The 13,253-nt window shown below is 40.2% G+C and overlaps 1 protein-coding gene across 2 annotated transcripts in view; it reads right to left on the bottom strand.

Annotated features, from left to right (window-relative positions):
* LOC144823913 (interferon regulatory factor 3-like) overlaps nucleotides 1-13,253 on the bottom strand; it is a 295,117-nt gene that overhangs the window by 79,226 nt on the left and 202,638 nt on the right. For both annotated transcript variants that reach the window (XM_078682823.1, XM_078682822.1), the window contains exons 4-5: nucleotides 974-1,199; nucleotides 62-153 (exon numbers count right to left, since the gene is read on the bottom strand). In XM_078682823.1, the coding sequence (XP_078538949.1) occupies nucleotides 62-153; nucleotides 974-1,199 (318 nt within the window). The remainder of the gene's footprint in view (nucleotides 1-61; nucleotides 154-973; nucleotides 1,200-13,253) is intronic.

The raw sequence follows: 13,253 nt of genomic DNA, 5'->3' as shown, positions 1-13,253 counted from the left end.
GCACTGAAAGTTATTACTGTGCGGAAAGCTCTATCACAAATGGGTAATTTAAGGTCTATACCTGGGCTGGAATTGTTTGTGTGAGGCGAGAACAGCCGTTCTTCTCATTGTTCTGTCCTCTCTGATCACGTCTGGTGATTCCGCCAAAATGACCTGAAAAAGTAATTGAGAACAGCAGATTAACTTGAAAAGATAGTCTTTAGTATTTCAGACAAACACAACATTTACCCCGCTTCCATATTGGAATGAATAGATCTCTATTTGCACCAAAAGGGCCAGGCTGAATACTCATTAGAAATGCTTTCCCTAATTTACCTCTCATTAACTTGCACACACTTTACACTCAGAACAATTTTAAATACATCTAGCATTGAAGGCCATCAAAAGCGCCCCATCATCACCAGGCTTTACACTCATCACTGTACTGTACAATCATCATGCCCTTGCATCATTCTATACCATATCAGCATTGTACTGAACCTTTGGCATTTGTGTTTATTTAGTAGTGCTCTGTCAGGAGGTGCGATCTGCCAGGCAGATATAGTATGTCAGAGCATTGCGATCTGAACTGATCATAAGGCGTGGTAGGAATAGGAAATATACTGTTGTCAGTCTAATGCAGTGGTGTGATTTGTCTTGTGGTGTGTGTCCTAATCAGGAGTTGTGACATTGCCATGAAAGCAATTTTATCTCGAGATATGGTGTGATCAGATGACAGACCATTCTGGTGGTTTCTTCTGTTGTGGTCTTTCAGTGAAGCGGTGGTCTAAGGATGCACTCTGCATACGTGATGTGGAGGTTTTAGTTTATTCATGTGGTTAGGTTTGCCTGGCCTGGCTGAGGTTGTGCAAGGTGAGATTTAGGACTTGCAGTTTACCATTGATTGACTTACACTCGAACATCATTCTCACATTCATCTATAGAGGTTGCATCCCTCAACAGAGGCATTGCAAAAGACCCTGGATATCCTTACCTCGGTTAGGAGCAGTTAATTGATCTTCAGTTGCTTGAGGATTATCTATGTGGTTGATCTTGAACACCTTGTGGGGATCTTGAGCTCTTCCGGATGAGTCATCGATCTTCGTAAATACCTTCTCCCCATCCACGGTGATGCTCTTTAAGGCATTGTAGAAGTTGGTTTTCCATCTGCCTGGGTCAAAAACTGCTTCACTGTACTTTCCACTGTGTGTTGCCCAAGACTTACAAAAAATGAAATAGGTAAATGAAGACTATATAAAAGAGTTAACATAGAACTTTGGTGTGTAATGAATCTTTGTAATTAGGAAAAGATACTCTTTTAAATGTTTTACTGTTATATACTTGAGAAACTAAAAATATTTCCACAAGGTTTTATGAGATAAGATTTGTTGAGGGCTTCTGAGTAACATAACAAAGGTCTTTATCACAGAAGAGGTGACAGTCCCATGCAAATCCCTCATAAATGATGAATGCAAAGTCACGAACAATTCCAAACGACAAGAGAAAGACAAAATAAATCAGAATCATGGAAGAAATGCTGCATAAGCTAAATGGAAAAACACTGAATCCTACAATTGGGTACAGAAAAATGCAAAGAATAATTCAACATTCAGTAAGTAACGCAATGAATCTTTGAACAGGCAATGGAAATTGAGTTATTCCTGTAAATGTCAACCACAAATGCGGTGAAGCCAAGAAAAAAATATAAAGGCATATCCCTTTATCCCCTAGCCCCTTCATCTTGATAACACATAATCCTCACAATGAGTGAACTGTAAACAGCAAAGTAAAATGTCTGGGAACCACAAGGGCGCAAGTGGCCTCACCATCACCCAGGAAACCATCCCATGTTAACCTCATCACTGCGGTGCGAATTCCGCCGCAGTGCTGAGCATTCCAATCGCGGGCGTGGTCATGACGGCTCCTGGTCGTCATCAGCACACACCCACCGTGACTCATGACGGCCGGGAGCCGTCATCAGCGTCGAAGCGGTTAAACCCTCAGATTCCTTTTTCTATAGCTAAAGGGCACTGGCATAACGAAACTCGAGTGGGCCTCCCTGCAAGGCACGTGGAGGGGTCCCCTCCAGGCTCAACCAGGAGCTCTGCAGAACTGAGTGCTGTGCTGAGGGGGGGCCCGGGAGCTTGGGGGATCCTCGCTCTGCAGCGGGGGCATCTGTTACGTCCCTGCTAAAGGGCTCGATTGATGAGGAGATCTCAGATACATGCTGCTTTCTATTTATTTGATGTGGGTTCGTTGTGCTTTCTGGTGCCCTCTCTTCACACCTGGACTCTATGCTATGGGGTATGCCACTGGATTTAAAAACAGGGTTTCTGTCTGGACTCAGAGGTAATATGTGAAATACACCCTTATTTACAATAAGAGACAGGACAAGAAAGGGTGGAATCGCAGATGGCTGTTGCCTTAACATGTTATTTAGCATTCGATTTCTCTAATTACTGCTGTACACATTCAGGAAACAAGAAAGGATTCAGTATAATTGACCTTCTACACATGCTTGGCAGACATGTTGTGTATACCTTTGGATCTGTGGTGTAGTGGTTCAGGGCCATATGTATCAAAATCCTCCTTTGCGATTCTCAAATAGCGATTTTTTGCGAATCGCTATTTGAGAATCGCAAAATGCTATGTATGTAGGATTTGCAATAACTTTTGCGAATCCTACATATTCCTTCATTGCGAATCTCAAATTGCGATTCACAATTAAGGAATCCCTCCCCATTCAATCCTATGGGCCTAGAAGCCCATAGGAATGAATGGGAAGACATTCTCAATTTGGGATTAGCAATTAAGTTTGAGTTTGAGTTTAAAATATTTATAAAGCGCGCGTTCACCGGAACGGTTTCATGGCGCTGTGATAAACCAAGTCCTCAAGGACAAGAGAATGGAGCGGGGATGGACGGTAATTTATTGGGGGAAGGCTTTGGTGAATAAAAATGTCTTTAAAGCCTTTCTAAAAAGTGGATATTGGGTAGTGCCTCTCAGGTGGGCCGGGAGGGAGTTCCAAAATATGGGGGCAAGAGTGGAAAATTTGGAGCCTCCCCATTTCTTACGGCGAAATCGGGGGATGACCAGCAGATGGAGGGTAGAGGAGCGGAGCTCCCTGCTGGGAACATAAGGTTTAATCTCTGAGGATATAAACATAGGGGCAGAGCCTGATAAGCCCTGAAAGGCAAGACAGCCTACCTTGAATTGAGAGCGTTGGAGAATGGGGAGCCAGTGTAAGGATTTCAGAAGGGGGGTGACATGGTGGGATCTAGAGAGATTGTAGACCAGGCGTGCAGCTTGGTTCTGAACCAGCTGTAGTCGGCGGACGTTATAGGCCGGCATGCCATGATAGAGGGAGTTGGCGTAGTCCAATCGGGAGACGACCATAGCCAATGTGATGAGTTTTAGGGCCGTGAAGGAGAAAAACCGAGAGACCCTTCGGATGGTGCGGAGAGACAGAAAAGAGGAAGAAACCACCGAGCTCACCTGGGAATGTAAAGTGAGTTGGTCATTAAGTTTGATGCCAAGGGTTTTAACAGCGGGGGAGGAAGAGGGAGGGGGCCCGAGGGAGGGGGGCCAGAAGAGGGGGGACCAGGGACTGGAGCAACCACCTGTCAACACCAACTCGGTTTTATCGGGGTTTAATTCCAGGTGGTTGTGATTCATCCAGTCCCGGATAAAAAGCATGGTGGATTGAAAATTGGATTTAGAGTGAGGGGAGTGAGAGAGAGAAAAAATTAGCTGGAGGTCATCCGCATAATTATATACGGATACCTCCTGTTGCTGAAGTGCAAAGATAAGGGGGGCTATATACAGATTGAAAAGTAGGGGAGAGAGGGAAGAGCCCTGTGGGACACCGCATAGCACCTTCCGGGGTTCAGCCGAGAAGTCCCCTAGGCGAACCGCTTGAGTGCGGCCGTTTAGAAAGGAGGAGAGCCAGACCAGAGCTGTGCCGCCGACCCCCACCGCCCTGACACGGGAAAGTAAGATTGAATGGTCCACCGTGTCAAAGGCGGCGGAGAGATCGAGTAGCACCAAGGCCTGGGGGATGTTCGTATCTAATCCCTCTCTGAGAGTGTCGAGTACTGAGAGCACGACAGCCTCGGTGGAGTGACCTGGGCGAAAGCCGGCCTGGCGGGGAGCTAAGATGCGGTTTTCTTCGACATAGGTGGTAAGTACCTTGGTCATGTGTCGCTCCAAGACTTTCCCTAGAAAGGGAAGCAGGGAAATGGGGCGATAGTTGGCGGGGTCAGAAAGGTTGGCCCCAGGTTTCTTAAGAAAGATTAAGAAGATTAAGAAGATTAAGATTAAGAAGATTAGAGAATCGCAAATTGAGAATGCAATTTCAAGGGTGCATGGGTGTCAAAAGGACACCCTGTTGCACCCCTGAAATAAGCATGGGTGCACATGTGGCACACATACATGCCCTAAGGGCATGTATGTACTTCACATTGCACTTTGAAAAATGCAAAAAAGTTAATTTTTCAAAGAAATCGCAAATTACCACCAACTTGAAATTGGTGGTTATTTGTGATTCCTTAAGGACAAATTGCACTTTTTTGGTGCTTCTTATATTGCATTTAAGGAATCGCAAAATTTACGATTCCTTAAATGCAATCGCAAAATAAGGAATCGCAAATTTTGTGATTCCTTATTTTGCACGCAGATTTGCCTTCATACATACCATTTAGCAAAATTGCAATCGCAAACGCCGTTATTTTGTGAATTTTGGCATTTGCGATCGCAATTTTGCTTGATACATATGGCCCTCAGTCTGCAGTCATGTGTTCCATTGTGGTGACTATTTAAACAGAGTTGGAACCCAGATCTGTGCTTCCCAACAATTCAGCTTCAAGGATTCTTAACTGCTAGTCTGAAGAAAAACAGGTTTTGTTTTTCTACTACCGGATGCAGATATCCTTTGTGTTTATCAGCTGACCCATTGATATAAACACAATAGTATATGTTCTTCGCCCTTTTGTGATTCTATTCAGTTTGCTCCTCCATTCTTAACTTCTTCCGACTAATGATGACGGTAGCGCTGATTATTATCAATTGTATGATTGCAGCTGCAAGCCTTCATGAAAAACGAAATAGTATACTGTGATTACATTCAACCTTCAAAATATTTCGGTGTATTATATCAACAACATGGGAGAGATCATACAAAGCACAACTAACAAAACCGCTAAATCCAAGAATTCTCTTTAATCAATGTATCTCTATATAGATACATCTATAACCGTCAAGGTGATATCATTATGTATGAATCATTTATGAGTACCTGTAACTCCTCCTCAGAAAAAGAACCACTCGATATCTGTCTCACAGAAACAATGCTAATCAACTAGCAATAGCAGTAAATGAAATATTAACACCATAGTATATTTAGCAGGTACACTTACAGCATAAAAACCCGACTAATATCATGCTTTAGAAGGACAAAACAAACAGTATAACATCAGTGGAAAATGCAGCCAATTGTCCATAGATACTATTCCCTTTATAAAAGAAATGAGAATGAAATATACACAAAGAGAGAACATTTAACTAAACATAGTGATAGATACAAAAGATTACCAAACAATATAAATAAATGTCAAAGCCCAAAATGTGTAATGGGAAAGAACACACAAAAACATCAAATGTGCACACTTGTACCCTTGATAATAAAACATACATCCAAAAATGTGGCCATATATCCAAAATGTACAAGGTGCTCTTTCCATATAATTTAATTTTAACAACTTTCTATGATAAGTCATATAAGACCCCAGTGTGATTCGATCAGAATGATACAAAACATAACAGAAGCGAAAATACCACTTATTTGATATTTTTCCAACAAGAGTACTATTAGTCCCCTCTGTATGATATCAATCTTCAAAATCCAATGACCAGAACAGTCTTTCAAACAATTGTCCACGCATACCCATGATTAGGTAGTTACGTCTTGCTTATGATAGCAAATAGCTTACTCTGTCAGTGCTCTACAGTTATCCAGAAAAGATTAAATCCTAACTACAGGACTCTCACATCAGAGTAATCGGAGGGCATCTTGTTTATCCACTTTAAATATATCAAAGGAACCAATCACAGAACACGACACAAAGTAAATTAATTTATTGTGAAACACTGTTGCTGATTCAAACCACATGGGTGTAATCTCAAAAACCAATCAGTTGGAACATTTGACCTTCAATACAAATTATAAGCAAACATTAACTAATTATAATGCACAAACTTAAACATATTTTTCCCCTGCTTGGCTGAAAGTGAAAGAAAATCCAGGATCACAAAGTACAATTAAACTACAAGAATACAACTTCTAAAGAGGACTCAAACCTCCAACATTCTAGAGGAAACCCAATGCACTAATCATCATTGATTATAAGCTGGTCACCTACATGTCCTATAGGTTTTCACAAATGTGGGTCTTGCATATGCGGCAAATATGGTATGGGAAAATTTTCACACTTTCAAGATTTTTCCAGAAAGAAAATGTTGTTGATTTCAACTTTTTTGAACTGTAATAGACATTACTGTATCACATTAAATATTGTGTCTGCAACTTGATCTATGTGGTTCATTTAAAATACTCGATGGAAAGGACATCTATGAGTTATAATCAACAGGGATGAATTATAACTAAAGATTTTTAGGTACACCATGCGAGCAAAGATTGTCATAGCAGAAAACTTGTAGGCAGTCAACAAATCAAAACTGATAGAAGAGATGGGGAAAATATTCAAAGTCTGAGAAAATGTGAAACTAGGTGGATAGACGTGGCAATGTGTTAAGTGTTAAGTATGGACTCAAAACAGAGAGGGAACTACACATATTTCTGTTGGATTGATCATTTGAGTTGCCCTTTTATTTTTCATTAGTTTGGCTAACAAATTTAAGGGTATTCACTGAATGTTATAGTGAGTAACATATAATATAATTGCAATCCTAATATAGGATACAACATAATCTGTCCTTTATAGACAGGGATTGTTTCTTAATGTAACTTGATGGTGTACAGTATACAGTGTAATATACATTCAGATAGAGAACAAAATATGCTTTTTTGTTATACACGGGGAAGGATTGTCACGGAATGTGTCACTCTATTTTACTATAAGATGTTGGGTCTTAATGGATATCTATCTATCTATCTATCTATCTATCTATCTATCTATCTATCTATCTATCTATCTATCTATCTATATATATATATATATATTCACTGAAAAAACCATAGGTTATAGACCATATATAGTTAGGAATTAGCATTTAAAAAACCTTATTTTACTCACAAAAAACCATTGAAATTCCATATATAGTTAGTTGCACTAACTATATATCGCGCACCCGCAATCCACTGCTGATGATGTCACATATTACATCATTCATGACATGGTCAGTGACATCACTGATGACATCACTGATGACGTCACTGATGACATCATCCAGTGACTGTGTGTTTCTGTAAAGTTTAAATATGTTAGATATATTGAAGAATGAGTGGATGTATAAGTGTCTCGATGAAGGATTTAGTAGGTGCGTGAGTGACTGTATGAGTGAGTGAATAAATGTGTCGTACTAAATGCATGGGTTAGTGACTAAACTGCCTGAATGTTTGCTTCAGTATGTCTGTTGTGATGTAAACTGCTGCATGTGTGGATCATTAGCTATACGAGAGGCTACATATGTTATTGATTGGTTGCCCAAGTATTTGTATGGGAGATTGAGTTTGTGTGGGGGTGGCTGGGAGGTGTGTGACTCTGTGCATAGATGTGTGAGCAGTTGATTCACTAGGTGTATGAGTTCAAGAGTGCATGTGGAAACAGCTACATGGGCGGTTGACTGTGTGCATGAGTGTATTGATGAGTGAATGGATATGTCAATGCTACATGTCAGTAAGTACATATGTAAAACACAGTACATGTGAGATTTGGCATATATAAATAACTGTGCATGAGAGCCACTGAATGTGTGAGTGGCTGTATGGATCATTGTGAACTTGTATCAGGGATTGTATAAGAGAGTAAATATGTGTTAGTATATGTTTGAATAAGTAAGGTGTGTATAACTGTATAGTTGAGGAAATAGAGGTGTGATTGATTCTTTGCATGACTGACTAGGTGTGTGAGTAACTCCATGGATGAGTAACAGTGTGTGAGTGTCTGTATACACTGGGTGTATCTAAGAGTCTGAAGAGGTTTATCGTATTAGCACAAGAATGATGTCAAATGAGATGTCATCAGTGATGTCATCAGTGATGTCATTTGAGATGTCATCAGTGATGTCATCAGTGATGTCACTGACCATGTCATGAATGATGTAATATGTGACATCATCAGCAGTGGATTGCGGGTGCGCGATATATAGTTAGTGCAACTAACTATATATGGAATTTCAATGGTTTTTTGTGAGTAAAATAAGGTTTTTTAAATGCTAATTCCTAACTATATATGGTCTATAACCTATGGTTTTTTCAGTGAATTTTCAAGGTTTTGTAAATGCTAATTCCTAACTATATATGGTCTATAACCTATGGTTTTTTCAGTGAATTTCAATGGTTTTTTAATAGCAAATATCATAAGCTGTCGAATGTCAAGTACGTGGTAAGTAAAGGTGGTCAAACCAATTTTGTCCACAAATTGAGAAGTCGAGGAAGCATGTAAACAAATCTGTTTCAGCTTACATGAGAGACCATGGAATGGGCTCCCTGTACAACAATAACTTGCGTTACTACATGCAAGATATCTACAGAGGAGATGGAGTTCACTTCTCAGATGAGGGCAACAGAGTTTTCACTCTGAATTTAAGAATGTGCATTGGTACCTACTTATAAGTACCTAAATGTACCATAAACCCAAAAGCTCTTCTCAGAGCTACCCTACATCTAATCACTCACAATTATTATTTTACTCTAACTTTTTTCACTAATTTTCAACAAAGTACGCTCCCTGGGGCGCTACCCGGTACGCGTACCGGGAGCAAACCTCGCGAATTTTTTTTAAAAAAATGTTTTTTTTTCGCACATATAAACCTCCTCAGCCACCCTCAGAAAACCTAGGGGGTCAAGATAACTCTACCGTGCCCCCTTCTACCCATTCCGAACATTATTTGCCCTCCATCTTGTATCTTAATTCGACCGAAACACAAAATGGTGGACTCCCGGAACGCTTAAGGTCCGCGAACCGAGGCGCTCAACGGTTCGCGTACCGGGTCGCTCCCTGGGAAGATAAAGGAAATAAAAAATAATCAAAAAATCCAACAATCAATTAACATACAGCATTTGAAAAGACTATCATTCATTTTTCATTGTAGTACGCTCCCCAGAACGCTTCCCGGTTCGCAGACCGGGCGCTAACCACGAAAAAAACCAAAAAAATTTTTTATTTTTTTTTGCCCCGCGAGGCCCCTTTAAAACCTCCACATTAAACCTAGGGGGTCAGCGAGGATCTACTATGCCCCCTTATAGTTATTTCCCCCTTTGTTTTGGCCTCCTCTTGTCTCTCGATCCTACCGAGAGACAAGATGGCGGCCGCTCCGGACTGTTTAGAATGTTGACAGACACCGGAGAGCCAATCAGCTTCGCTACGCGAAGTTCCGGTACGCTTAAGGTCCGCGAACCGGGGCGCTGCCCGGTCCGCGCTTACAGATATATATCTTTTTTTGAACGTTAATTTCTCAAAATCCACTGCAGCACATATATTGAGACCTACAAAAGGCACATCGGGCTACCAGTCCCTACAATTTAGCCAAGTATCGTGCAAATCCATTCAGCCGTTCGGGCTAAAAGTGAGGCTAACCGCCCTATGGAAAACTCAATGTTAAAAACACGTTTTGGGACCCCCCTTTTTTCTCGGCCCCCCCTGGACAAACCCCCCCCCAAATTTTCAGGGGCTGCTCAGAAACAAAATGTTCCATTTTCCAGAAAATTTCAGCCAATTCCGTCCACAAACGCCAAAGTTATTAGACATAGAATTTTCAAAAATCCCATTGGGAAAAAATCCTAACTATATATACCTACTGGCGACCGCCAGTAGGTAATATATATATATATATATATATATATATATATTTTTTTTGTATTTACAGCTCCAGGGGACCGCGATGGGCACGTGCTTCGCCCCCAGCTACGCGAATCTATTCGTGGGGTGGTGGGAGAAGCACGTGACCTGGGCGGGGGAAAATGACAGATGGATGAATAGTATTATTTTGTGGACCCGCTACATCGATGATCTCTTTTTGGTGTGGCGTGGTCCACAGTCTGAAGCTGAGGAATATATTGCTGAATTGAATAAAAACAGTTTGAATCTTAAATTCACAAGCAATATCAGCAAGAGTGAGGTTTTCTACTTGGACCTTCGGGTCTATGTGGAAAATGGTTCTATTCAAACCGCGGTTTATAGAAAACCTACCGCGGGTAATACCATATTACAGTCACGCAGCTACCATCCCCGCAGTGTTATCAATAACATTCCCCTTGGAGAGTTCTTGCGAATAAAACGCAATTGCTCAACTGCACAGGAGTTTGAAAAAGCAAAGGAGCAGTCGAGGGAAAGATTCTCACAGAGAGGCTATGGGAAAGGGATCTTGGATCGAGCAGAAATGAGAAGTGATCTAGTGGGGAGGAAAGATCTGCTAACTGATAAACCCAAATCCCCAGATTCAAAGATCCGACTAATCACTGACTACTCAGAAAAATCTCCAGAAATTTTCAATATAATGCGGAAAAATTGGAGGATTTTGAAATCAGACCCCATAATCGGAAAATCCATATCCGATTATCCTCTCATCACATATAGAAAGGGGAATTCCTTTAAAGATTATCTGGTGAATAGCCACTATGAGAAGAAGAAAAAGAGAAAAATCACTGTCTCAGGCTTCTTTCCTTGCATGAAGTGCAAGGCCTGTAGAAACTCGAAAAAAGTCAAGGAATACTCAATTCCAGGCAAGAAAACAAAAAACAAGATCACGAAATTGCTTAACTGTAATTCTGACTATACAGTGTACTGCTTGATATGTCCCTGTGGACACAAATATATAGGGAGCACAGTAAAACCTACCAAATTGAGGATCCTTGAACACATGAGGGCGATCACCACAAAAGACCCAACCTACCCTGTAGCTCGCCATTTCGAGCAGAAACACAATAGTAATAGTAAATTACTAACATTTTTCATTCTGGATCAATTAGTCAGAACAGAGAGAGGGGGCAACTGGGTAAAAAAATTGAGAACTCTAGAATCGAGATTCATCATCCAGTTACATACCAAGGCCCCGGGTGGGATGAACAATGAAGAAGAGATGTGGACACACATATGAGAATCCCACCTTACTGTGTTATGTTTTCTTGGAAACCTGGAACAAGAAATGTTTGTGTATATTCAGAAATGTATGCCCCTTTTTTTCCCTAAATCTTGAGTATATTACGGATAAATGAATCACTTGAATAACGTTATGCCCATTCAGGGCGTGATAACTGAGCATAGGAAGACTGATTGTCTACATATCACTTAAACTGTGAACATTTCTTGAGGACTCATGAATGAATTGTAATGAGTCACGAGTTTTGAAGGCACTATAGGCGCCATGATACGAGAATGTACATTATACAGTACTGGGTAATGTGAATGATTGATTTTGAAAATAACAGGAGTATAATTCTCATTTGAACCCAAGCATTTGCACTATATACTTGTATTTAATGCAGCGTGAATATTGATTTACATTTTGTTTGGACCACTATAAAATGGCTGCCGCATAAGCACATTTGGAATGACTAGTTTTGTGCCTTCCTTTATGTTGTTGTTCATTGGATAGGCAACACGTGACATATGGTCACCACGTTTGTGTTTAAATAATGTTCAAAACAAACGCCAGTTTACACTGACGAAGGCGACAACGCCGAAACGCGTTTGTAAGCTGACCTTATCTGCAGAGAAATATCTGTAATAAAATACTTGGCGAACCCATGATGTACTGGCTTTGAGTGCTCTTAATTGTGGAAAACCCCGAGGACTGGGAGATTCCGGCGTTTTCAATATATATATATATATATATATATATATATATATATATACATATATATATATATATATATTCACGAAGAACTCCAAAGACGCCACTTCCAACCACACAGATCGGCGAAGCGCTAAGCAGGAGACGGACCACCAGATTGAATAACAGTTCTTTAATCCAGGTTAGATGTTAATTTGCAGGAAATGCATAACGCGTTTCGGGCTACACGCCCTTGTTCACATGCATAAAACTGTCTGTTACATCTTTACTTTTTATAATGCCAAGTAAACACTGGTGCAAGCCCGTCCCACACATCATGTGATCATAGACATGGTAGACATACTTCTCGCCACGACATGTGCAAAGAAGCTAAATAAATAGTATAAATACTTGTATCAAACATGTAATCATTGTTTGTTTAAAAGCAATAAAAACTATTACCGGATAAATCCGTTAGTTGCTCAAGTTCTTTTTCCATTTTGTTACATGCCCACCCCTAAATAAGTTAGTGACATACAATGAATAAGGGTCCGCCGCACCCATGACTTTCATGGGTGTTTGATTTAATCCAGTGCATAAAGTGTAAAGTGCTAAACAAGTGTGTAAACAGTGCATGTCCTAAAGTGCAAAAAATCACATTGATATTACAATCTATTTACAAGAGAAGAGATAAAGTGCATAAAACATGATAAAACTACCTGCATTATAGAAATGGTTATTCCATGCTAACTACACAGATGGACAAAAGTCTCATTCTGTATGATAAAAGCTTAAAAAAAACACATTTCATTTTATTAACAGGGTTCATCATAAAAAGTGATAAAAAGTGATACTACCAACACCCTGTGTATAAAAATAGTGCTAAAATTTGAAAATATCAAAAAATTATTTAGGTTAAATATATTTATTTATACAAAGGGGTTGATACAGATGTAGAATGAAATCCCTGGCTAACAGGGATCCTGACTAGCCAGGGCAAACAGAGCAAATGTGTATCCAAATAATTAACCTTAGCAACTGGTTCTGCATACCCCTTGGTAACAGGGAACCTGACTACCAAGGGTGACATAAATCATATTGATTCACAAGAGATCAAACACAGAAAATATCAGATAGTAATATTCAAGGACCAGCCTATAGAAAAGTATGTAAATCTTCTGTATTGTTGAGGCCGTTTGGCCACTTGCTATCGAATTCCAAGATCATGATCGATTCGAGTTGTCTGAGCCTCACTTCTCTGTTAC

Source organism: Lissotriton helveticus, chromosome 3_1 (genome assembly GCF_964261635.1).
Source record: "Lissotriton helveticus chromosome 3_1, aLisHel1.1, whole genome shotgun sequence".
Taxonomy (NCBI): domain Eukaryota; kingdom Metazoa; phylum Chordata; class Amphibia; order Caudata; family Salamandridae; genus Lissotriton; species Lissotriton helveticus.
Note: the sequence above shows the minus strand (reverse complement) of the source record. Positions and strands in the feature narration are given on the sequence as shown.